General features: G+C 35.5%; 1 protein-coding gene across 16 annotated transcripts in view; it reads left to right on the top strand.

Moving 5' to 3' along the window:
* CHD9 (chromodomain helicase DNA binding protein 9) overlaps positions 1–27,079 on the top strand; it is a 218,217-nt gene that overhangs the window by 142,302 nt on the left and 48,836 nt on the right. For all 16 annotated transcript variants that reach the window (XM_011220466.3, XM_034638811.1, XM_034638810.1 and 13 more), the window contains 10 exons: positions 467–588; positions 4,086–4,329; positions 8,172–8,348; positions 9,469–9,612; positions 9,733–9,988; positions 11,117–11,327; positions 13,390–13,585; positions 16,011–16,178; positions 16,875–17,054; positions 23,396–23,506. In XM_011220466.3, coding sequence (XP_011218768.1) covers positions 467–588; positions 4,086–4,329; positions 8,172–8,348; positions 9,469–9,612; positions 9,733–9,988; positions 11,117–11,327; positions 13,390–13,585; positions 16,011–16,178; positions 16,875–17,054; positions 23,396–23,506 — 1,809 coding nt within the window. The remainder of the gene's footprint in view (positions 1–466; positions 589–4,085; positions 4,330–8,171; positions 8,349–9,468; positions 9,613–9,732; positions 9,989–11,116; positions 11,328–13,389; positions 13,586–16,010; positions 16,179–16,874; positions 17,055–23,395; positions 23,507–27,079) is intronic.

Here is a 27,079-nt window from a genome sequence, read left to right on the forward strand (position 1 = left end):
AATCCCTTTTCTGCATCTATTGAGATGATCATATTTTTGGTTTTTAGTCTATTGATCAACATTGATTAATTTTCAAATTTAAACCACCTTCCATTCCTGGGAAAAATCTACTTGGTCATGATGGATTATCCTTTTCATAAATTGGATTCCATTTGCTAAAATTTTGTTATGAATCTTTGCATTTGTATTCGTTAGGGATATTGATGTACAGTGGGTGGTTTTTTTGGTAATATTTTAGTGCCTGGGCTTCATGGGATGAGTTGGAATGTATGCTGAAGAAGAAGGCTTCAATTTTCTGGAAGTTTGTGCAGAACTAATTTGGTCTTCAGATGTTCGTAAAATTTCATCGTAACACCATAAAATGTTATGCTTCTATAATTATTTTAAAAGCAATGCTTTTACCACATGTGAGATGTATGGAAGATTAAAAAATCTGAAATACACCATTCTTTATTTTTTCACAAAGGATCGTCCTCCCGCTAATATTTGGAAAAAAATTGATCAATCCAGGGACTATAAAAATGGCAATCAACTCAGGGAATATCAACTGGAAGGACTCAACTGGCTCTTATTCAATTGGTACAATAGGTATGTAGTATATCTGAATAGAAGAAAGTTTAGTGTGTTGTTTTTTTATATGTGTCAAAATATGTTAAGTAAAAGAGGTACTGATGTTGCTTTATTATTACTGTTACGGAGTCTTTATTATTGAAAGTGAGGTTACCTCAGGAAGATGTGTAAATTATAATTTAGGATTTTGACTTCAATTGCTTCATTTATCTGTATGCCAGTCAGAATAGAAGGAAGTTGATAAGATGATTAATAATATAATTTGAAATACCTTTCTTACCATCATAAAGCATCTGTTATGTTACAGGATTTTTTTCGGCTTATCAACTTATACTGCTGTCTGCCAGTAATTGAATCTAGTTAGTGAAGTGTGAGCGATTATATCAGTAAGAATTAAGTAGGTCTGTTATTTAAGTCTTCAGAGAAGCAGATTGTCAGCAGTTGAGGAATAGAAATCAAAATTTAAGAATCTAGTAATGAATTTATGCTTTCTATTAATTATTTATTTTCCAAGTTGTTCAAAATGCTGGCTGGAACATTATCTCACTTTTTCACAATGAGAAGATAATTGCAAAAGAAGGGGAAAATGGGCCCACGATTGAGAAAGTATAGTGGCATATACAAAAGAGCAAACGAAGGCATTGTTACTAGTAATAACAGAAAAATTTGATGACACTTTTTGTTCAAAATCATTCTTCCATGGTTTTACTTCTCACGTGATTCTTCTGAGTTGTTGCACTCTAATTGTGAGTCCTGAGACTCAGTCATGTGGAATTAGGGGGACCTGTTAACCCCATACAGTGCTCTTTCCTCTGATTTATATTTTCTAAATGTTAACCATCGTTTTTCCCAAGAGACCCTTCTAGGTAAAATAGTTAACAAAGTTTTGTTTTGCTGGAATCCCCTTATCGCTGCCCTTCCCCATTGCCTACATTGCTTGTTTTAAACTTCCAGCACTTTCCTTAGGCCGACTGTCACAGCCCCCTACCCTCTTCACCCCCACGTGACTGCTCCACAGAGAAGCCTAGGGCCAGTAGGTGAGCTTGTTCAAGTTCTTGTCCGTCCTTACAGCCAGGCCGACAAACGTTTCTTCATTCCCTTTTCTTAGCCATCCTCATGTACCAGAAGTTAAAAGGTGCCTCCCCACAACCAAGACTCCTGTACCACCTCTGTTCTTGACATGCAGCCTGTCCAGTTTTCTCAGAGCCTCACTTCCATCAGCAGTCATCCCACACTGTTGTACCTTCAAGCCATCTCAGGACTAGCACTGTCCCTTCAGTCTGTGAACAAATCTGGGTCTAACCTTTCATAAAAATACAAGAGAGAAAAGGATAAACCTCTTCTTGGCTCTATTTTTCCTTCCAGCGACCTTGAGCCCTCTGTAATTTCTAGGAAGAAAGCCTACAGGAGCTCTTCCCATTTCCTCATCTCCAGCTCGCTTCAAACCTGTTGCTTGGATTTGATTCTGTATCTTTGAAACGTGTTATTTCCCAACCAGGGGGTATTTTTCAGCCCTAATTTGCTGTGTCTCTGCTGCTTTGGGTTGTAGTTGCTCTTTCTATAAACTTCCCCCATTCTCACCCCCAGCAGCTTCCACAGTGGGACTCTCTCCAGACCCTGTGACTTTCAGGTCTGCTGGTTTCCCTTCCTCTGTCTGCCCTTTCAGTATTGCTTTTCCTTCTAACGGTGCTCTTTTGCTCTCTCCTCATAGTACAGGGTTGTTCTTCCTAAGCTGTACTCCACAGCCCCATGCCTTCGTTTATCAATAACATTCTGATGGTCTCCAAACTTTACCTCTAACTGAGGCCTTGAACTCCAAGCCCATATTTCTGTTTGCCTCTTGCTACCTTAAAGTCTATCTCAATTCTTTTTTCAGCACAAAATTCAAAATTAACCTTATCGTTTCCTGTTTCCTCTGTGCCAAACTTGTTCTTCCTCCATATTTTGTATTTCGGTTAAGAATAACACAATAAAGGGGTGCCTGACTGGCTCGGTCAGTAGAGCATGCAACTCTTGATCTTAGGGTCATGAGTTCAAGCCCCATGTTGGGCATGGAGCCTACTTTAAAAAAAATAAATAACAAGATTCATTTAGTCAACAAGACTGGAATCTGGCTGTCATCCAACACCCCGTATATCTGGTTGGTCACTAAGTCCAAATCATTCTAAGTCATAATTAACTTTGGAATCCATTCTCTCCTCTTAGTCCCTCTTCCCTTGGTCCAAGTACCTGCCATTGTTTCCTGCATTATTGCAGTCCTTCCCAGTCAGTGTCCCAGCTTCTAGTCACCTCACTTTCTAATATCCACAGTAGAGCCAGAGTGAACCTCAGAGTACAAACATAATCACATCAGGTTTCTTTAAAAATTTTAAGTGACTCCCTTGGGGCGCCTGGGTGGCACAGCGGTTAAGCGTCTGCCTTCGGCTCAGGGCGTGATCCCAGCGTTATGGGATCGAGCCCCACATCAGGCTCTTCTGCTGTGAGCCTGCTTCTTCCTCTCCCACTCCCCCTGCTTGTGTTCCCTCTCTCGCTGGCTGTCTCTATCTCTGTCGAATAAATAAATAAAATCTTTAAAAAAATTTTTTTAAGTGACTCCCATTGCATAACAGAATGATGTCCAACGTTCTTTATTTATGACCTCTTCATATCTTAGTGATACCCCCTCCTTTTACCCTCATCTCAAAGCCACGTTTGTAGTGTCCCAGTTGATCATGTTCTTTACACCTCTGCTCCTTTGCTGTGCTCTCTGGCAAAATCCTACCATCACTGACCTCTTCTCTGAAAGAGATCTTCTCTTCTACCATCTCTTTTTGCCAGAGTTGGACACTTGCTCCTCTGAGCTCCTGTAATAAACTTAACCCTGAGGGTTCTCAACTGGTCATATATTATAATCATCCGTGGAACTTTAAAACAAAAAATTATAGCTGCTTTTATCCTACTCCATTTACTTTGACATAATGTGTAGGGGAGAGCCCTGGGTATCTGTGTTTTCTTCAGGCTTTTAGGCTCTTCTAATGCACAGCCAAAGTTGAAATCCAGTGCTTTGTGCTTCCGTGATAGCACGTTGTGTGATTTTTTATTTGCATGTCTGCTTCTCTAATAGATACAAGCCCCTGGAAGGCAGAGAACATGTTCTATTTCTTTTGTATCCCATCTTCTCATACTGTCCCTGAGATATAGAAGGTATTTAATAAATGCTTCCTGAATAAAAAATATATTTAGTTTGCCTACTCCTGCCATTTCATTCTTTAACAAGATCATACCTCTAACAGGTGTTATCTTTATTTTGGAGCTACAAAAATCTATAGTTTTCACTCTGCAGGATTATAATGAAATTATAGTTTCTTATATATACAAAATGATATGCCTAGTCTGCACTTCAGCAACTTTTATGTTTTTATAAATGCAAGTATTTTAACTTGATCTTTGATTATTTTTGTATATTTATCTTTAAAAACATTGTAGTGTACAGAAAAACCCACTGTATACATGGATAATATATTTGTTTATTTCAGACGAAACTGCATTTTAGCAGATGAAATGGGTCTTGGCAAAACCATTCAATCAATTACATTCCTCTACGAAATCCTTCTGACTGGTATAAGAGGACCTTTCCTGATTATTGCTCCACTTTCTACTATTGCAAACTGGGAGAGAGAATTTCGTACATGGACTGATATTAATGTTGTGGTTTATCATGGGAGCCTGATTAGCAGACAGATGATACAGCAATATGAGATGTACTTCAGGGACTCACAGGTGTGTTACTGGTGATTTTGTTCGTTGTTTGAAAGGTCAGGTTTGAAAAAGCCAATTATTATGGATTCATTACTTTCAAATTTGGGATGGATTTTATTTGCCTACGTACATCTTAGTTCAATCTCTTTATTCATCATAATTTATTTTACAATAAACTTTAGTAGCTGACGAGAACACTGACAAGGAATTAGGATCACGTTCTGGTTCACTATAAAGTATTTGTATACATTTATACAAATGTACTAACTTGATTGTATCCGTAATTTTTCAACTAGAATAATTGTTTTAGTAATTACTTTTAAATACACATTAAATTTATTTTTAGAATAATACCTGTCTCTTTGATCATCCTCCAGTTTTTTCCCTCCATTTTAACCATTCGAATCTTCAGGGAACACCATGGGTTTAAATGCTTCTTGAGATGATGAAACCATAGATTCTCTTTTGTGTTCAAAGGATTTTGATTGTAGACACATTTTAAAGTTTGGTGTTTGTTTTGTATGCAGATACAAGCATACCTCTCTATTGTTCTCCCCTGTGGATTGATTATTCCAGTGCTCTGGTGGTTTGGTTTTTCTCCCCCATATCCGGAAGGCACATTTTCCATTTTCCATTGGCCTCTTCAGTAGGAAATTTAGCAGGAGATTTCTTATTTTTCAGCTAAATACACACATCATAAAATTAAGAGATAACATTATAATAAAGAATTTTCTAGCAGAAAGTTAAAGTCTAGAAGGCAATAAGTGCCAGTTGCAGTTTTGAATGCTAATAGGACTCAATGCTTTAGATTAAGCATTTTATTAAGAAATAATGAACAAGATTAATAGAAACACAGTTCACACAAAGTTATACTCTTTAATTGGAATAGGTTTATTGCCTGACGTTCTGCCTCAGTAGCACCTTAACATTTTATTTTTCTTTCACTAATTCTTTTGTTTTATAAGGATCATTATAACATATGGCCAGGTCATGTGATATGATGCAGGTTGAAGTAAGGTAATGTGCCTAGCCTTCTGCTTTTCTTCCCAATTGTAACTGATTTTCTATCTATTCAAAGCTGAAAATGGACGAATTAATTGATTTAGTCCCTCTTACTTTTATGGTTGAAACAATTACATTCCTGTGAAATTAAGCATCTACATAACCCTTTAGTTATTCCTCAGTTTTATTATAACTATCACCTTTGTACCTTTCAAGCCTCTGACATCTCAGATTATAGTTTGATTTCCTTCCACAGTGTTTTAGTCTTCTCAGTCATACATTTATAGAATTTAAGAGCTGTATGGTATCATAAAAATGATTATGATTGACTTAGTTCGATCTCTTTTTTTTTTACAGAGGGTATAATTAAAATATTGGGAGTTTAAGAGATGTCTAAAAGGGTTACAGTTTTAATATATGTCTCGTATGAGTTTGGTATAAACATGATAGCCAAAAAGCTAAAAGATTCTTGATGTGTTATAAACTGAGTAGTATATATTAAATTATTATATTTAATGGTAAATGTTATATAGTCTAGAAGAATACTAACAGCTTTAAAATTTAAAAAGGTAAAAATGTCTCCTCTAAATAGATCTGTGCTTTAGATACAGATTTAACTTTGAGCTAGTTCTTTCAGGTATCTTTTAATATAAATTAATTGAGTATTTAACTTCCGATTTTTCAGGTTATTAAATAGCCTGACATCATAGCAGTAGTAAAATTATGCTAAGATTTTCTGAATCGCTCTGAAAAAAGTAACAGATAATAACACTAATAATCACAAACATTTATTGAGTATTTACCATGTGCCAGGCAGTATGCCAGGTATTTTAGATATAGTATTTCCCTTAATCTTTATATGCCTACCTTGTAAATAGGTAATAGTATTAGCCCCATTTACAAATGAGGAAACTGAGCTATAAAGAAGTTATGTAGTTTCCTCCAAAATCCCAGCAAAACTGGGATTAATATACCCAGGTCACTTAGACTCAAAAGCCCTCGTTCTTAAACACTGTGATATTACTTTAACTGAAGGCATCCTGTCCCTGGTTGTTAGAACTGTATAAAGGCTCTAGACTTAGACTTTATGCCTTTTTTTAATAGTATTCTACTGGATTTGTTATTCAACTTAATGGCCATTGTGTATAATCAATATGAATTAATCTAAGTTAGTAGGAATTAAACTCTAAATCAGAATACATAATCTTTCTTAAACATTGATTTCTCCTAATCCCTGATAGTTTAGTTTTTAGTCCTATTTAAACATTCTCTTGACTTGGATTCCAGGGCTTCATACTGTCCTATATCACCACCTATTCCTTCTGAAGCTCCCTTTACTGGTTCCTTCTTATCTTCCCTATCTAAACTTGGGGATGACCCCAGGGCTCAGTCTTCAGACTCTTTTATATCCATACTCCTTCCATCAGAGGTTTGATTCAGTCACACAACTTGAGTACCATCTATACTGCTAGAAACTTCCAAATCTTATCACCAACTCTAACCTCTTTCCTGAATTCCAAAGTCCTCTCCAAATGCCTATTCAGCTGTTTCCCTTGGATATCTACCAGCCGACTCAAACATAACATGTCCAGAATCCTGAATTTTCTCATCGTAGTAAGTAGCAACACACCTTCTAATTGTTCAAGCTAAAAAATTGTAACAGTTAAACTTGAATCTTCTTTTTATCTCACTCTACACCTGTCCATTAGCAAATCCTGTTGGCTCTACCTTCAAAATACATTCAGAGCTGAATACTTCTCACAACTACCAGTGATCTCTTGCTTGGATTACTATGACAGTCTCTTAACTGGTCTCTATGACCTGTCCTTGGCCTCTTTCAGACTATTTTCACTACAGTAGCCGAAGGGACTCTTAAAATACATGTCAAATCTCACAACCCGCCAATAGCTTCTTGCTCAGAGAAGGAGCCAATCCTTAGCACACTTTCAAGTCCCGTTGCAGCTTCATCCCCTCCACACTCAATGGGTTTCAGCCTCTCTGGCATTCTTACTTTGTGAAGACTGCCATAGATACTCCCACTTTAGGGCCTTCATACATGCTACTTCTTCCAAGAATGCTCTCTGCTCTAGATTTCTAGGTATCACTTGACTTTCTCCATCATCTACAGGACTTTACTCCAATGTCACTTCTCAGTAATGGCCTCCCAGCCAATCCATAAAATTGCAGTGGTCACCTCCGACCCCATACTTATTCTTTATCCCTGTTTTATTTTATTCCACAGCCCTTACCACTTTCTAACTTTTTTTTGAGTTTGCTTTTTTTCTTAATGGCTATATCCTACATTTGAAACATTGGACGGTAGGTTCCACTTGGATAATTATTTTTGTCTGTTTTGTTTACTGCTCTATCTCCAGTGTCTAGAACAGAGTCTGGCACATAGACACTCAATAAATATTTGCTGAATAAACTACTCAGGTGGCTAATTTTGATAGTAACTATTTATTTGCCATTGTATATGTGAACTCAGGGATACAAGTAATAAACATTAAAACTGAAATTTCATTGTCCAGATTTTGTAATGGTCATTTCTTTCATGATCTAAAATTGTTACTATAACTCTTAAAAACTATAAAACATTTTATCAAAGAATACTTATTTGAATATAAATTAAATAATTGTGTTGGCACAATTTTTTACATTATTCTTGAAAACACTGCAATTTAATACAGTTTTAATGCTAAAATTCCTCACTTAAAGGGAATGTATGCATATATAAAAATTCCAGTGGAAAATGTTTTATAGCAGATGTCATTAGATATATTTTTATGCTGTTTGATAGGAATTAAAAATTGTGATGAAGACATTCTAGCAAATTATTGTATTTGATAATAAATTTCTAGGGTCGTATCATTCGAGGAGCTTACAGATTCCAAGCCATCATCACCACTTTTGAAATGATTCTTGGTGGCTGTGGAGAGCTTAATGCAATTGAATGGCGATGTGTGATTATTGATGAAGCACATAGGTTAAAAAATAAAAATTGTAAACTTCTAGAAGGTCTGAAACTCATGAATCTGGTAAGTAACTTATCATTATTATGACTTACTGCAGTTTCTTAGCTACAGAGTGAAAGGTTAGATAGAGGCAGAGAGCTAATGCTAAACTCTCACTCCCTTTTAGAGTGTAGATCTGGTTTTTATCTGTGGTAATTGAGTTTTGTTGTGTTTTGTTTTAATTACTAAGGAAAAAAATGCCACATGCTCAGCATATGTTGGTTATAATTAATAAATGGGATTTTTAAAAGTCATCTTCTTACTAGTGTGTTTGCTTATTTCAAATCGGTCTTTTACATTTTTTAATATTTTCATTTAATTACAATCACAGAATTAGTATATGAACACTTAAACAAATAACTCCAATATGCAGAACTACATTCCACAGATCATTTAAGCACCCCTTTTTACTCCCTTTGTATCGATGCCCACCCCCAGTTCCACTCCCCACTCCAGTATTTACAGATTGGTGTGTATCTTTCTAGACTAAACATTTACCAGTATACACATACATATGCAGATACACACATACATATAGAATATTTAGCTTAGGAATTTAGAGATATTGTTAAATTTTAAATGATAATTTATACTATCATTAAAAATATTTATTTCCTATTACTGTTATGTTTAATTTGTAATGCAAGTCTAGTGTAGAAGCGTATTCCAGTCAGCTCCTCATATTGTTACATTATAGCCTTAATGGTTTGAGAGTTGTTCTTGTGTGAAAAGTCAAGTGATGATTAGCCAAATTATAAAGCATGAGAACCATTTTGTGTACAAATTACCATATCAAGAATTGTTGAGTACAAAAGAAATACCTTCTGTGTTCTTGACATGCCTGTTTCTTCGAGGAAATCTAAAATGTGTTTAATTATTTAGAACTTTTCTTTTAAAAGCGTTCTTGAATAGGTAAAAACAGCATGCAAATGAAGTAGTACGAGAATGATGGAGTTTTTAAAAGGTGATTGAGAAAGTAAATTAATGAAGATTCTTGAGTAGAGATGTATTTTGAGTTGACTCTTGAAAATTATGCTTAGAAAAATACTTGCTTTTGAAACACTGAACATTTAAAAACCTACATCAGCTTTCATATAACTTTAGTCCTGTGGTGTTTGACATGGATTATTCTTGCTTTATGTAGGAACACAAGGTGCTTCTGACTGGCACACCTCTCCAAAATACAGTTGAAGAACTATTTAGTCTTCTTCACTTTCTGGAACCTTTAAGGTTTCCTTCTGAATCAACATTTATGCAAGAATTTGGGGATCTGAAAACAGAGGAACAGGTAACCTCACTGATCTTTGTAAATAACGTGCATCAAGCCTCTTATCACTGTGATTGGTATGTGAGTTTGTAACTGCATGCGTGTGCATGTTACCGATCTTTTCATCATTTTCTTATGCAGGTGCAGAAACTTCAGGCTATCCTGAAGCCGATGATGTTGAGACGGTTAAAAGAAGATGTGGAAAAGAAGCTGGCACCAAAGGAAGAAACCATCATTGAAGTGGAACTTACTAACATTCAGAAGAAATACTACCGGGCTATTTTGGAGAAGAACTTCTCATTTTTATCCAAAGGAGCAGGGCAGACCAATGTCCCTAACTTGGTCAATACCATGATGGAGCTCAGGAAGTGCTGCAATCATCCATATCTTATCAAAGGTAGCTAAAAAGGATTGCAAACAAATTCTTCTTTCTTTGAACAAATACTTATGAATTAAAAACAACGACAACAGCAACCTACTACAGCTGCTGTGACTGTTACAGGGAAAGGCAGTGATGCTCCAGCTCTCCACTCCGGTGCTCTGAGGGGGTATGAGTGTTTCAGAGTCAGAGTGCCTCATGATCAGTCGCATGCCGAGTTACAGGAGCAGGACTTGCGTTGAGTCTAATGTGAACTGGAATTCCTCCTCCGGTTGAATCCTCCTCCTAGGCAAAGACAACAAAGTCTGCTTTTGGCCCTCTGGATTTTCCTTTTTCTTTTTCTTTTTTTTTTTTTTTCCTGGTCTCTTTCCAGTCCAGGTCTCCAGTTAGTGACTCAGCTTTCGTGCTATAGTAATATTATTTTTTAAGGTCTTGTTAGGTTCTTTGCTAGCAGTGTTCTGTGTATCTTTTCACTTATTCCAGAGAATATATTCCCATCTTTATCCAGGACATGTGCTTTCTTAGCCCTGTAACTCACTCTCTTGCAATCCTATTTTTCTTTAATGACCAGATGGGTGGAGGGAAGGCAGAGAGACTTTAATGATGATTAGACTCTCTGGAGGAAGTATGCACCACAAAGACCTATAACTTGACTTCCCTTTTAATTGTCCTTGTTTCCTTGTTTTGATGGCTAGCAGGATACCCATAGACACATCCAGATTAATTATGATCACCCTTCAGTGATGATCACTGTTGTATTGGTGTTTAAATAATAGATGTTTGTTTAAAAATACATGTTTACTCACGTAAGTTAGGACCACATTTTCATTAATTCTTTCCCTAACAGCTTTCATTAAACATCTAGCAAATGTAAATTTATTTAAGGCATTATGCTAGAGGTCTGGAGAGAGAAAAAGATGCTTTAAGACATTGTCCACATCCTCCATGGAATTATAGTCTGGTGTTGATGGATGTTTAGCCACAAACACAAATAATTCTAATAAAAACAGTGTACCTGTCATCAGAAAATTTTGATGTGTTACAGAAGCACAGAGGAGCACTAATTGCGATTTTTTTTAAAAAGAAAGCAACTGGGGGTTCCCTGCATCTGTGCATTGGTACTATCTTCTTATGTTTCTTTGACAGGTGCTGAGGAGAAAATACTTGGAGAATTTAGAGATACATATAATCCAGCTGCTTCTGATTTTCATCTTCAAGCAATGATCCAGTCTGCTGGTAAATTGGTCCTTATTGATAAATTACTTCCCAAAATGAAAGCTGGAGGTCATAAAGTGCTCATCTTCTCTCAGATGGTACGCTGCCTTGACATCCTGGAGGACTATCTCATTCATAAAAGGTGAGGCATATGATTCATCTAGTGAATTATACGGTGAATTACACTACTAAATATATGCTATTAAGGATTTTGCATCGCTGTACTGTAATCCTTCTTTACACACATCTTTTTATCTAGGTAAGAACCCACTTAAACCTGAGTAAAGATAGTTTAGGATTATGTGTGAGGTGTTCTTATAACCTAAGTAGGTTGCAAATAGTAGGCGGAGCTAAGGAGACTGATTAAGAAAACTTTGTAAATTGGCAAGTATTTGTTAACCTAGGCATGGGTTTATTAACGTCTATTTTATTTGATTTGTAAATCTTGCAGTAATGACACTTAAAATGAACTTACAGCCATCTTCAAAAAAAAAAAATGGTTGAATTCCCTTTCAGATCTTTCATTGTTGTCATTAGAACCTGAACTTGTAACACTTTGCCTCTTACCATATACCATTTGATATTTGTTCATGCTTTCAGTCTTCTCATTTGTTTAATGTGGGGTTTTGTTTTGTTTTGGTGCATGACAATAAGATAGTCTTCAATATTGCCTAATTAGTATCTAGATAAATAGGGTATTTATTGTAAGTTATTTTCTCAGAACATTAGTGGTCTAGTCAGTTACCTACATATTACCCTAAAAGGGAATCTGAAGATGTAGATTTTGGTTCAATGGATTTAGACCCTTAAACATAAGAAAAGGTCTATACTAATTTAGATTTATCAGGAATTGTGCACTTCATTTTTGTTTTTTATTTGTTTCTAGTTCTGTTTTTAGTGTCAGTGTGCTACTCTTTTAGTCTAATTCCAAAATGTGTATTATTCTCAACTTCATATCCTGTAAGTAGGAAGGAAGATAAAATTGTAGTATTCCTAAAAATAGCTATACTTACATTTTCTTGATCTCCTGATACAAAGAACTTCATAAGATAAAGATGAATTTCATGGAAAACCCCAAATTTCTGTAATGTCACATTATTAGAAGTCACACCCCATTTCACAGGTATTGGAGACATCAGTGAACTCCTTCTGAGACTCTAATAAATTATATGTGTAAAAAAGTGTCTTGAACCAAAAAAGGTGTGGCAAATATATCCTGTGTATTCCTCTTCTAGTTCCTGAATTTTCATGTAGTTTCATTTTATTGGTCTATCAGTTTCTGAATTTTATGTAAATGAGGAAGGATAAAAGAAGTTAAAAGTTAATTGCTTAACAGTAATGACTCTAAAGAATTGGCATTCTACAGCATGTTTTGGAATGATCTAGGAAACTTCGAATGTTTTAAGTAAACGCTCAATGTTTCAAATATTGTTAATATGTTGAAAATTTGTTAAATGAGGTAAAAACCCTTATTACTATTTTCAGATCCTTTCAGTAATCAGACTTATTTTAAAAATTGATAAAAAATTAGTATTCTAGTTTGCCCTTGATAGATATACAGTTTATAATCAAGTATACCCTGAGAGGGGCGCCTGGGTGGCTCAGTTAAGTGTCTGTCTTCAGCTCAGGTCATGATCCTGGGGTCCTGGAACCCTCCCCCCCCACATCATGCTCCCTGCTCAGCAGGGAGTCTTCTTCTCCCTCTTCCTCTGCCCCTCCCCTCCACTTGTGCTTTCTCTTGCTCTCTCTCTCTCTCAAATCAACAAAATCTTTTTTTAAAAAAAAAAAAGTGTATCTTGAGAGATTAACATGATTGAAACAGGGATACATTGGTAGGCTTCTTGAAGTTTTATGAAAGTCTTTGCTTTTTGTAAAGAGAAGTCATTATATACTATTATAATGAGAGCAGAAAGGTAGTTTTTGCATGTTTTTTTTTCCCAGCTTCTGAAAATGATATTCATTGTGATGGTATTTTATCTATACATCAGGAATGCAAAGATTTTGTGTCTTTGTATTACTTTGTATTTCCTCCCTATCACCAACACCAAGAATTATAAAACCATAGAAACTAATTGGGACAATATTGCTTCTTAATTTTATAGTAAACTTAATGTTGCAAGGAAACTGACTTTACATTTGATAGAGTGGGTACCTCTGTTTTCATTGTATTCATCTAACTAAATTTATGACATTTCATTTGATAGATATTTATACGAGCGAATCGATGGAAGAGTCAGAGGGAATCTTCGACAAGCTGCTATAGATCGATTTAGTAAACCTGATTCAGATCGATTTGTTTTCCTTCTGTGTACCCGAGCTGGTGGGTTGGGCATCAACCTAACTGCTGCTGATACATGTATAATTTTTGATTCTGATTGGAATCCTCAGAATGACCTGCAGGTAAGTACATTGCTTGGCTGAAAATTAAATTTCTTTCTCCATTCCTAGAACTGTTTTTGACACTCCACCTCTTTTATTTTTATCTGACCAAACTAACATGTGTGTTTCCCAAAGAAATATCTCTGCCAAATAAAATATGTAATCTTGCTTTTAATTTAATGACAATAAAATATACTTATTTAGATTATATATTTTCTAAGTAGGTTTATTTACTTGAGTACAATATTTGTTTGAAGAAGTATGTTAGGTGAATTGAGAGGCCTAAGCTTTAAGAATGACTTCTTTGTGGGGCGCCTGGGTAGCACAGTTGGTTAAGTGTCTGACACTTGGTTTCAGCTCAGGTCCTGATCTCAGGGGGGTGAGATCAAGCCCTGCCTTGGGCTCCACACTCAGCATGGAATCCACTTGAGTTTCTCTCTCCCTCTGCCCTTCCCCTGCCCCACATGCGTGAGCGTGCAGTCACTGTCTCTCTCTCTCCCTTTTTCTCTCTCTCTCAAATAAATAAATCGTTTTTAAAAAAAGAATAACTTCTTTATAATAAATAAAAATTTCAGAATCTTACTTTCTGAAAAATAAGCACTTATCCTAATTTCGTCTTCTCAATCATCATATAATATCATGTGCATAGATTTAAGACCTAATAAACTATGCCTTTTTATGAAATACTGTAAAAAATTAAGATATACATCTAAGTTAAGACAGTACTTGGACCTCAGAGAAACAGGAATATTAGTAGAGTGACCAAATAGCATCAAAGTTTGCAGAAGATAAGCATCTAAGAAAGATATTGAGAACATAAAGATTAAGAGAAATTCTTCTTTTATTGTTCATGGTAGTCTTTATTGTATTGCAATCCATATTATTAGTTTAAGTAGTTATAATGCCAAATATGGTAAATTGTTACTAAAAATATACCTGACTTAATAAAAAATAAGGTTTTAACCTCTCATTTATGTAACTCGGTTTATCTAGTTCAAAATATCAAAGATCCAAAATTAATAGATTAAACCAGGGACAAACTCTTTCTGTAGAAGGCCAGTTTGTAAATATTTTAGACTTTTGTGGATTGCATAAGGTCTCTGCCACACGTGCTTTGTTGTTTGTTTTTATGGTCCCTTAAAAGTGTAAAAGCCATTCTTAGTTAGCAGGCCAGATTTGGTCCACAGGGTGTAGCTTACCAATCTCTAGGATAAATCCAAATTATAATTATTTGCCTTCTGGATGCATATTTATACTTACACTACCTGCAGCACATTTGATGTTCTAATAGTTAATCTAAAATAAAATCACATTATAGAACCTGAGGAGGAACTGGAAAAGCTGTATCAGATTCCCCACTTTCTCCCTCTCACTTGTTTTTCCCTACTTATTGCTAATGTAGATCTAGTCTTTATAGACTAGTGAAAAATTTGGCCTCTCATACTTTCCCTAGACCTGGAGCAAGGTTGTTCATGCACAATTCTGAGTAGTAAAGAACACAAAGGGTGTATGATAGAATAAAGATGACAAAGAGTATAGCGTCAATGCCACCTATAAATTTTAAAGCCACAATTTATAAATTAGTCTTCTGAAGATAATGGGAAGGTGATTAACAATTTGGGAGAAAGACCACTGATTCTGTGGAACCTTTAGAGTCTAAATTTAAAACAAATTTTAAGTTTTGCAGAACCCCAAGATAAAATATGAAGTTCTTGGGATGCTTGGTGGCTCAGTTGGTTAAGTGTCCAACTCTTGATTTCACCTCAGGTCATGATCTAGGGTTGTGGGATCAAGCCTCAGACTCCACACTGGCATAGAACCTGCTTAAGATTTTCTCTGTCCCTCTCCTTCTGACCCTCCCGCCACCCCTCTTTGGGGGGAAAAAAAATGAAGTTCTTATGTAATCTCTGAGATCTCTACTTCCAACATGTATGCATATTAACTAATTAGTTCTTTCCTTGTTTAAGTAAAGTTATGTCTACAGAGATATTCACCTTAAGTTTTTATCCCCCTTCAAATTGCCCAGCTTAACTAAAATGTATTGTTGATAATGCTGTAGAAAAAACTAGAGAAATTCAGGGTTAGGTCTTAAGTTTAAAGGTTGAGTTGCCAGCAGCTAAAAATAATCAGTTCGTAGATTTGACATTCCTGTCTAAAGTTATCTTGATGATACCCTCTTTAAAAAGCAATAATTCTTCATGGATTTATATTCTCTGAAATATAAGCTTAAATTTTAACTTAATTGTTGATTGTGGAATTATTTCTCATTTTAGTAAGCATTACCTTAATTTCTAGAAAAGGTTATAGCTAATTCAGTAGCAAGAGTTTCTAAAAATTCTCCCATACTTTTGTTCCATTGAGATAGTCTGTTGTTAAATGCCTTTTGTGTAATCCCTTTTGTGCTACTTTGTAAAATAAATTGAATCTATAACTTCATTTTTTATAGGCCCAAGCTCGTTGCCACAGAATCGGTCAGAATAAAGCAGTTAAAGTCTACCGACTAGTAACTCGTAACTCATATGAGAGAGAGATGTTTGACCGAGCCAGTCTGAAACTGGGTCTAGATAAGGCTGTGTTACAGAGCATGAGCGGAAGAGAAAGTAATGTTGGTGGTGTATGTATATTTTCTTTTCACTTGAAGTGTTTGTGTTCTTACTTGCATTTAATTTTAACTTCAGGTAGTGTATCATTTAATTTTGATCCATACTGAACGCTAAACAGATACTTTCACGTAAGGAGGCATTTCAGAATAGACCTGTATTTAGTTAATGCTTGTGAATCCTGTTCTGTCTATTTTGCTCCAGTGCTTGTGAATTGTAAGAACATTTTCAAGGCCGAACTTCTTTGCTCTGCTTTTAGGATACTTGTTTCATGGCATAGCAAAACAAAATTTGTGAATTTTTCTGCATTTTTTTCTATAAACAGCTTTTCAAATTTTTTTATGTGTCAAACTACTGGGATTGGCTTTGTTTTGTTTTATGTGACATTTTTTGGCATTTTTTTCCCCTCAAGATTGTTTTCTTATACTTGTTGCAACTATAGAATCCTAGTACTAAAAAGAACCTTGAGAGGTTACCTGTCCCATAGTCTTTGTTGGAACTGAAGCTATTAGAGGCACATGTCAAATCTTACTTATAATAAGAAAGAAGTCAACAACTTCAGTGTATTCTTTCAGAGAATTCTCTCTTGTATATATTGTAAATGCCAAATGCAGTTTAAACCTGACTCTGAACTTTGAAATTTTTTAGGTATGCTTTCTCATTTTAGGAACTTCAAAATAATACTGTTACCAAAATTATTTTCTCTTTAGATTCAGCAGCTTTCCAAAAAGGAAATTGAAGATCTGCTTCGAAGAGGTGCTTATGGTGCCATTATGGAGGAAGAAGATGAGGGCTCTAAATTCTGTGAGGAGGATATTGATCAGATTTTACTACGTCGGACAAAAACTATTACAATTGAGTCAGAAGGACGTGGGTCAACATTTGCTAAGGTATACAGTGAGTGATATTTTATAAATATGCCAGTAATGTTTACGACAAAAAATTTCCCTCTCTTGTCTATTAATTATGTGCAGAGTATCTACTTAATGCGTAAGTAGAGTGAATTCACTTGACAGAAGTAGGTAATATATTCTTTTCCTTCTTTATTTTTTTTTTCCTGACCTCTCATATCAAATTTCACATGTACTCTTCTGATCCTAGTGAAATGGAGTAAGTGTAATAACCGGAAATAGTTCTATGCATTAATCAGAGTAGAACATTTAAAATCAGATTTAGAAATTAAAGAACATATATGCTGAAGCCAGAGCAAGATGTGAGTAATAGTGTAGGAGGTTAAATCATCTTACATTAACTGACTATAATTTAAAGTACTTAAAGAAGAAAAAGGATTTCTAATTTCATCTTAAATACTTAAATCTAATTTGGGGAGGGTAGAACGAAATTTGTGTCTTGAAAGGAAGTATTAATAACTAGCTACCTTATTTTGGGAAAACATTTCAAAAGTTTACTAACTGCCTTTCTATTCTCCTCCCCCTCCGCCCCCCCTTTTTTTACAACGAGGTATGGGGTAAACCTGTATGCTTCTGAAGAATTTCTTATTGCCATATTCTGTGTCACCTGTACTTCATACAGGTTTTCTCTTTTCCCCTTCATCTCCTTTCTGTATCCGCCTCTCCACTTTCACTCCAGAAGTCTTTCTTTATGGAGAACTCTGTGTTAGAGCAGGTAGTGTAGACACTGCACCCAAAGTAATATCAGTCTTTCAATGAAAATTTTTGTCTTGCATTCATTCAGCAAATTGATGAAATCATGTGTCAGGTACTTTGCTACATGCTAGTAATACTAGAATGAAAGGATTCTGGTTGCTGGAAAAAAGTAAAGAAGAAAGTGATTAATTTTGCATAAAATTGAAGAGCCAGAGAATCAGGAAAGCCTTTGTGGAGAAAATCATGTCTGAGCTGAGTCTTGAAGGAAGTGTGGTTTTCATTGTGTTATAGGGAGAGTCACAGGAATGAGTCGTGTGTTGCTAAACTACAAGGAAGATTTCAAGGAATATGGCACAGGCATGTCTAGATACACAGGATCAATTAAACGGAGATGAAAATGAAGGGATTAGGGGGGTCAGACCCAAATTGTGAAGGGCTTGAAAAAATTCCATTTTGAGGAATTTGAACTTGATCCTGAGGCAGTTAAAAAGCTTTTAAATCCCTTCAAGCAGAAAATGGACATAATGAATGCAGTTTAGAAATTTAACTCTAGCAGCAGTGTAGAGAATGAGTTTGAAAGGAGAAAAACTGGAGGCAGGGATACCAGATAAGAGGCTTATATGGGATATGATGATGGGTGAACTGGGGTAGTGGAGCACCGCTCGAATCAACAGGAGTTGATGACCAGTTAGAAATGTATGGAAGGGGGAGTCAAAAAGGACTTGAAGATTTCTGGCTCAAATGCTCAGAGGGTCTTGGAATCATTAAGTAAGATAGAGAATGCAAGAGAAGGAAGTTTATATGGAGAAAACAAAATACTGGGGGCTGTCGTATTGGTGGTGCTTACAGGGGATCCAAGTAGAGGTGCCCAGGAGAGTTGCCCAGGATACAGATAGAGATTTGAGAGTTCACAGAGAATAAATCAGAAGAACGTAGTATTGTGGAAACAGAAGGAATACTGCAGAAGTATAAGGCTGAGAACTACAACTGGTCATGACTGGACTCTAACTTCTTTCATGAGAAATCTTGTTTACTTGGGGTTCCTCAACACACTGTCTACAGATAGTACAGAAATCACCTTTGTTGGTTATGCTGTGCCTAGAGAAACTCTCCTTGAAGTTTTTTTCTTTTTTAATTAGTGTAGACATGTGTAAAGTGTTTAATGACCCCAGGTGATTCCAAGGCTTCCTCATTTACAGTGCTAATGAGAATCATTATGGAAAGCCAGAATACCAGAATTTGAATTCTGACTCATAAGCTGAGTGACCTTGGACAATTAACCTTTAAGAGTCTTTCTTGTCTTTAAAGAGGAGAGCGTCATAATCTTGCTTGGCCTTTTCTACTTTACAATAAAGTGCTATATGAGCATTATTTTATTCAAGTGTACTCTAATCATAACCAGCTGTGCTGTAAGAATGTGAAATACTTAAGCATTTAAATTTCTATTTGAAAAACCCTCAGACTGTGGAGTAACTTGTGTTTGAAAAGAGGGCTGACTGAAGAGGTACTTCAGTAGATGAGGAAGTCCAGAGAGTGGTCTTGGAATTTGTTCATTTCCACAGTGCGAGCTAATGCCGCTACATAGTGGACGTTGGGCATATGAGAGTATGGTACCACTGTGCAGGGGCCCCGAAGATGGGAAGTTGATAGTATTTTATACTTTCTCTGGAATTTCCAAAGACTTCCTCTATGCTTAATTGTTCTAAGTGGTTTGGATAAGTGAAGTAATTCCAGTCTGTTTCTTTGCATTATCAAACAGTTGTTTATAAAAGCTATATATATGGAGCAGAGTACATAATAAGACTATTTATTTAGACTTAGTACGTATCCATCAAATAAAACTCATTATTGGCAGCTTCATTTATAGGTGGTTCTATCACCTAAACCTTGTTTTGAGATATTTTCATAAGGGCAATCAGGTGGATCCTAGAAATAGAAAATTTTCTCATCTGGTTTCTTTTCTTTCTGGTAGAGAACAAGACTTTGAATTGCTTAATTCACAAAAACAAAGCAGTCTGTGTATCAAACTTCAGTGGATTGCTTATTTGTAAGGGCCCTTCCGTGGCACCCATTATCTTTATGCTACCTTTTGATGTAGGAAGATGGATTTCTGCATTTAAAAAGTCTTCCCTTGTAAATAATAAAAAGATTTAATGATCGAGGGAGAACATTTAAAGAAAAATATTTTTAGAGGAATTAGGATATTAAGATTTAACGTTTGGAAGAAATCAGTATACCTGTACCTGATGACATCTCCTACAACAGGCATCTTATTTCTGTAGGCATTAATCCGTTACGGTCCTTGAGAATTTTGGAAGTCATCTTGAAAATATGTGTCCTTTAACAATAGCATCTAGAATTATTTAGAAATATTTTTTATTTTACTTGAAAAATAAATTTATCATTTTTCTTATAATGAATATAACAAAAGCTGCTGAATTGTGAAGTACCGTTTCTTCCAGATAAAGTATTTTAATATCAGCAGTTATCTGGTAGCAGAATAAAAGCGTTTATCTACTGCAACATAGAATTGTTTTAAGGTTAGCAACCATAAGCTAGATTTCAAACATCTGTTTCCCTTTAACGGCTTTTCATACTAAATGCCTGTGTAAAGCAGATGCTCATTTGCCAGATCTGTTAAACCTCAAGAAGCATGTATCAGTGAAACTATAATATAAAATAAAACCCTGCGAAGTTCAGTGAAATTTTCAGTGTTCCTGGAAACTGAAGCATTTATATCAATGAAGATTTGAAAGTGTGGATGTCATATGTCCTCACTTATGAGAAATTCATTTCTGAATTAACAAATAGAAGTCCCTTGATGGTTTAGGAATTACTTGAGCAAAGTTAAATGTCTGTTCCTTATTCTCAATCATAACACTTTGATTGTCACCAAATACTTTAATGCGGATGACGATGGCTACTACTTTTCATTTTATTGAGCTAGTTAGCTTATGCTCTTTTAGGTTGGATAGGAGTTTTTATAATCAGTGGTTTATCATTAAGAGGTGTCTCATTGCATTATTTCCTGTTGCCACTGTAACAAATTACCAGAATACAAATTATTCTCTTATAGCTCTGGATGTCAGAAGTCCAAAATGAGTCTTACGGGGCTAAAACTCAAGGTGTCAGTAGCGCTGGTTTCTTCTAGAGGCTGTGAGGGAGAATCTGTTTGTTATCTCTTCCAGCTTTTTCAAGTGCCTGCATTTCATGGCTTGTGACCATATTATTCCAATCTCTGCTTCTGTTGTCACATAGCCTTTTCCTCTTCTTTCCTCTTATAAAAACAGTTGTGATTATATTTAAGGTTCACCTGTATAATACAGGCTAATCTCCCCATTTCAAAAATTATTAACTTTACCACATCTGCCAAGTCCCTTTTGCCATAAACATTCACAAGGATCCAGGAGTTAGGACCTAAATATGTTTGGGAGCTATTACTTGCCCTACTATACTCATTTCAACAAATTAAAAATTACTATTTTAAAAAAATGATTATTTTTAGTAGTTTCGCAATATTAAAGCTATAGTTTAGAGCAAGCAACAACAACAAAAAAGAAATTTAAATGCATTTTATTAAAACATTTATTTCCATCGTTTCATAAAAATGCCTGGAAGGTGTACATTCTTAACATTTATAATGCTATACACAAGCATCTTAATAACCCCACCTCAAAAGGATGTTTGATGGAATGAATGTACTTATTACTTGGTAAACAGTGTCAGGAACAGAATCTTAAAGTTCAGCAAGAGGCATTTAGGATTTTAATTTTGTTTCTACTCATTTGTAAGACACAGTATATAGATTCAAACTACAAGTATAGACAGTGGTATAATGAAACTTGTGTACTTGTCATCCAGCTTCAGTAATTATCAGCTCATGCCAAGCTTGCTTCATCATTATCCTTTCCATCTTTCATATTATTTCAAAGGAAATCCCAGATATTATACGTACAGACATATATATAATATATATGAAAATTTCTTTAACACAACCACAATACTTATTATTACATTTAAAAATAGGGGCGCCTGGGTGGCTCAGTTGGTTAAGCATCTGCCTGCAGCTCAGGTCATGATCTCAGGGTCCTGGGATCAAGTCCTGCATCAGGCTCCCTGCTTCTCCCTCTGCCTGCTGCTGCTCTCTCTCTCTCTCTCTTTCTCTGACAAATAAATAAATAAAATCTTTTAAATTAAAAAAATAATAAAAATAAAATCATCAGGGCACCTGGGTGGTGTAGTCGGTTGAGCGTCCCACTCTTGATTTCAGCTCAGGTCATAATCTCGATCAATAATTCCTTCATATGGGGTGCCTGGGTGGCACAGCGGTTGGGCGTCTGCCTTCGGCTCAGGGCGTGGTCCCGGCGTTATGGGATCGAGCCCCACATCAGGCTCTTCCTCTATGAGCCTGCTTCTTCCTCTCCCACTCCCCCTGCTTGTGTTCCCTCTCTCGCTGGCTGTCTCTATCTCTGTCGAATAAATAAATTAAAAAATCTTAAAAAAAAAAAAATTTAAAAAAAAATAATAATTCCTTCATATTATCAATTTTCCATTGTTCAGACTTTCAGACTTCCAAACTTCTCTTGAATGTCATAAATGGCTTGTTTGCTTATAGCCGTTTTATTCTCTCTTTAATGTGTAATTTTCTGCATTTTAAAATTCCATCAAGATGGTTTTTTTAATGAAGATTTTTATCATTTGATTATATCCCAGATAATTAGGCATTATCTTAAAGCCATTTACCAATTATATTCTCCTTTGAAAATTATGTGACTATATTCTTCCCTTTAATTCTTGTAAGTGTTCCCATGCATTTTGTCAGGCCCTTTTTCTTTTTTTAAAGCACCATGTATCTTCATTGCTTATTTCATTTCTATAAAGCACTTTGATGACTTTCTTTGAAGTGGCATATCTATTTTCAGGAACTTAAGTTGCGAATAATGGTTATTAGTTTATAAGTTCCAGTGTTGAGCTATAATATCTAAAATTTGTTCCAACTAAAGGAATGTATAATTTCTAAAATATTTAAGAAAATAAATCAGTTATATTTTCTTTTGTTCCTCTGTAATCTCTTAAATTTTTACAATGACTATGCAGTATTTTTGTTGTAACTAAAATTGTTTTTAATGTAAAGACAGACAGTGATTTTTTTTCTCAGATCCTGTATTATATTTTCTTCAGGAGACTTATCTATCTAAAAATGTGGTAGAAATAAAGTAGTATACCAGAAAATGAACTGTATAGGGCAAGCAGGTTTGAAATTCTTGTTCTAACCTAATTTCTTAATATTCATGTAGTGTTTTGAGAAAACATAACTCTGTCCTGTGTAGTTTCTTGACCAAAAAGATTTGATCCTTACTTACCAAAAGCTTGAGTTAAACAAGAGTAATAACTTACTTAATCTTTTCCTAAAACCCCAGCCTGTGTTGGCGGTGAGCCTTTTGCCTTGAGCAGACGCTGTGCTACGTTTCAGACCATCCCATTTGGAACATCCTTTGCATGTGTGTATGCTGGATTCAAATTCTATCCCCAGTAAATGTGAAGAGATAATGTTGTAAATATACTGTGATAGATTTTCCTCTAAGCTTCATAACATTTTAAGAAACTGCGATTATGTATTTCAGGCTAGTTTTGTGGCATCTGGAAATCGGACAGATATTTCCTTAGATGATCCCAACTTCTGGCAGAAATGGGCTAAGAAGGCAGAAATAGATATAGATGCCATCAGTGGCAGAGTAAGTATTTCTTTCCCTTTAAAAAAAATTACCTGTTGAGGGGCACCTGGGTGGCACAGCAGTTAAGCGTCTGCCTTCAGCTCAGGGCATGATCCCGGCATTATGGGATCGAGCCCCACATCAGGCTCCTCTGCTATGAGCCTGCTTCTTCCTCTCCCACTCCCCCTGCTTGTGTTCTCTCTCTCGCTGGCTGTCTCTATCTCTGTCGAATAAATAAATAAAATCTTTAAAAAAAAATTACCTGTTGGGATACTTTGGTAATATTATTGTAATATTTTAGGGTAGTCAGCTATGTACTTACTGAAATAAATGTATCTGCATAAATAAATTGATGTGGGGTATTAGAATGAGCCCCTGTTGAGCCAAACACTGCTTCAATTTAATGCCTCTGATATCCGCCATGATCGGTGGTAATACAGGGAAAGTTTAAGTTTGGATATTTATATTCTTAAAATTACAGTGTTTTTCAGTTTTTAAAATGTCTTCAAATCATCAGTTACTTTGGTTTTGCTCTTTAACTCTGTTTTCTTGTAGTCTGCTCCCGTTAATGATAATCCAGATATAAAAGGAGAAAAAAAAAAAAAAAGCAGTCAAGAAAGGGCATTTTTAAATTGTTTCTTTTATAGCTTCCCTTAGAGTTAAGAAAGGTCCAAAAAGCTAAAATACAGTTTTTAGGACTGATAATAACATAACTGTTAACTTCATAAGATACCTAATAATTGTATAGGAATCAATGTTTGTGAAACTTATCCATTATCAAGATAACAGCTAAATGATAAAAAGAATTTTATATTAAGCATTGATGCATGGGATCTATTTTAACGGATAGCCTTTTAGAATGTAAAACTTTACAGTGAGATATAACACCAGTGCATATATAATCATTACTATTTAATATATTTCAGAAATATAAGTAATTCTATATGAAACAAATAAATAAATTTGAAAAGATATTTATAAAACATAGTTTATGACATGTTTATATGCCTAAAAAAGCAGTGGAATCATGAAGCCATATTAAAATTAATAAATGAGTTTAATGAATTAACTGGATGAAAGGTAAATATGCCATTTAGCCTTCCTAAATACTAAGTACTAATACTAAGTCCTAACAGAAGTAGAAAAATATAATGGAAGAAAACATCTATTCACAGTAGAAAAAAAAAGATATAAAACATTTAGGAGTATACCTACTGACAGATGTGTATGATTTCAGTGAAGTGAATTATCAAATTTTATTGGAAGATTTCTTAGTTGATAATTGAAAACCTCATATTTTAAACATTTTAAGAATTTATAAACATAGAAATGCAACCCAAATCAAAATGTGTTAACTATACTTTCATATAACCAGACAATATCTAAAGTTCCCCTGGAAAAATGAATTGTCAAGAATATTAAATGCACTTTTAGGAACCTGTCTTACAGCAGTTGTCATACATGTACAGTGATAATATAGTACAGTGATGCTCGTTGCCACATTTCTTGTTTTAGAAGAAACTTGTAAACTAATTAAATCTCTTATGATAGAGGATTGATACATCCATTACTGTCTAATGCAGTAAGTAAAAATAATCATGTATATCCCTGTGCACTACTGACCTAGAAAGACCTCCCAAACAGTCAGATTTAAAAAGAGAGGGAGATATAGAACAGTGCTTTGAGTATATTTATGATTTTTCAAAAGGATATATTGGGGATCCACAGACACGCCTATGCATTTATGCAGTAGTCCAACTAGAGCACCCTGTGAGTCAAGCACCTTTCTCACAATAGGGCTCATGTGCACAAGACAAATCAACCATAGAGCTTATGAATTCTGGTGGGTGAGACAGAAGTAAACCCATACATAACATGATTTCAGAGAGGGAAGAAAATAGAATAGTCAGATGGTAGAGAATGCTAGGAGGTGTGGAGACAGCATGAAATCAGGTGGGTAGGGGAGGTCACTGAGGGGACAGTTGGGCTGAGACTGAATGACCAGAAAGAGCCAACAATGTAAACACACAAGGAAAATCTTTCAAGGTACAGGGGATAGCAGTGAGCCATTGGTGGAAATAAGCTCCGAGTATTCCAGAAATAGAAGTGACACTGTGGCAGAATGTAGGCAGTTAGTGAGGAGGGGATGGGCAATGTCACAGACCGTAGGTATGTCTTATCATCGGGCCTTGAAGATTACCCTGATGAGTTAAGCACTTTAGAAATAAACTTACATAAGCACATATTCATTTAATACTTACACAATTACATTTTCTTACTTATATCTCACAAAAAATTTAAAGTTTTTCTGAAAATGAAGTACAGAGAAGGCAGACTAGTGTTGTTTACCACATGTTAAAACATGTTAAAATATTATAAAGGAACCATAATTAAAACAACATGATACTGAGAAAAAGATGTAAAGAGCAAAGAATAAAATAAGAACAGAAAAAGATCAAATTATAAGTTTTAATAAAGAAATAGTATTAGAGGGGCCCCTGGGTGGCTCAGTAATTAAGCGTCTGCCTTCGGCTCAGGACGTGATCCTGCGGTCCTGGGGTCGAGCCCCGCGTCAGGCTCCCTGCTCCGCTGGGAGCCTGCTTCTCCTTCTCCCACTCACCCTGCTGGTGTTCCCTCTCTCGCTGTGTCTCTCTCTCTGTCAAATAAATAAAATCTTTTTTTTCTTTTAAAGATTTTATTTATTTATTTGACAGAGAGAGAAACAGCCAGCGAGAGAGGGAACACCAGCAGGGGGAGTGGGAGAGGAAGAAGCAGGCTCCAAGTGGAGGAGCCTGACATAGGGCTCGATCCCAGAATGCCGGGATCACGCCCTGAGCTGAAGGCAGCCGCTTAACGACTGTGCCACCCAGGCACCCCTAAATAAATAAAACCTTAAAAAAAAAAAGAGAAAGAAATAGTATTAGAAAAAGAATTATTTAATAATCATGATTAGGACTTTGAGTAGCATTGGGGGGACATTATAATGATATACTCTGTACCAAGTAAACTCCAGTTTGTGATGAATTTCTAAAAAAGTTTTTGAAAGCAGGGCACCTGGTTGGCTCAGCTCAGTCAGTTAAGCATCTGCCTTTGGCTCAGGTCATGATCTCAGGGTCCTGGGATCAAGTCCAGCATTGGGCTCTGCACTCAGCAGGGAGTCTGCTTGAGATTGTCTCTCTCCCTCTGCCCCTTTCCTGCATGCTTGCTTGCTTTCTCTCAAATAAATAAATCTTTTAAAAATAGAAAAAAAAGGAAACATCAAAATCTCAAAAGATTGTGGGCAAAAGATGTTTGAAAATTTACTCAAAAAATACAGTTAGGGTTTTTTTTGTTTTAAAGAAGCTGGGGCAGGGCAAAGGGACAACTCTTTCTTACTTAAGAAGGCCAATTAACAAAAACAGAAGGAATAAGAGATAGGAAAATCCTACTATCGACCTACCACAGCCATAACTGTAGCAGACAAGATCCATTGATGAATTCTAAAATTAGTGGATGAGACTGAAGGAGAAACAGACTTTTTATGTATTCTCAAAGTATATCTTCCTAACTTAGAAATTTTTCATTAAAGGTAAAAAGCATGTCAACTTAAAAGTT

The sequence above is a fragment of the Ailuropoda melanoleuca genome, chromosome 12 (assembly GCF_002007445.2).
Source record: "Ailuropoda melanoleuca isolate Jingjing chromosome 12, ASM200744v2, whole genome shotgun sequence".
In the NCBI taxonomy this organism is placed as follows: domain Eukaryota; kingdom Metazoa; phylum Chordata; class Mammalia; order Carnivora; family Ursidae; genus Ailuropoda; species Ailuropoda melanoleuca.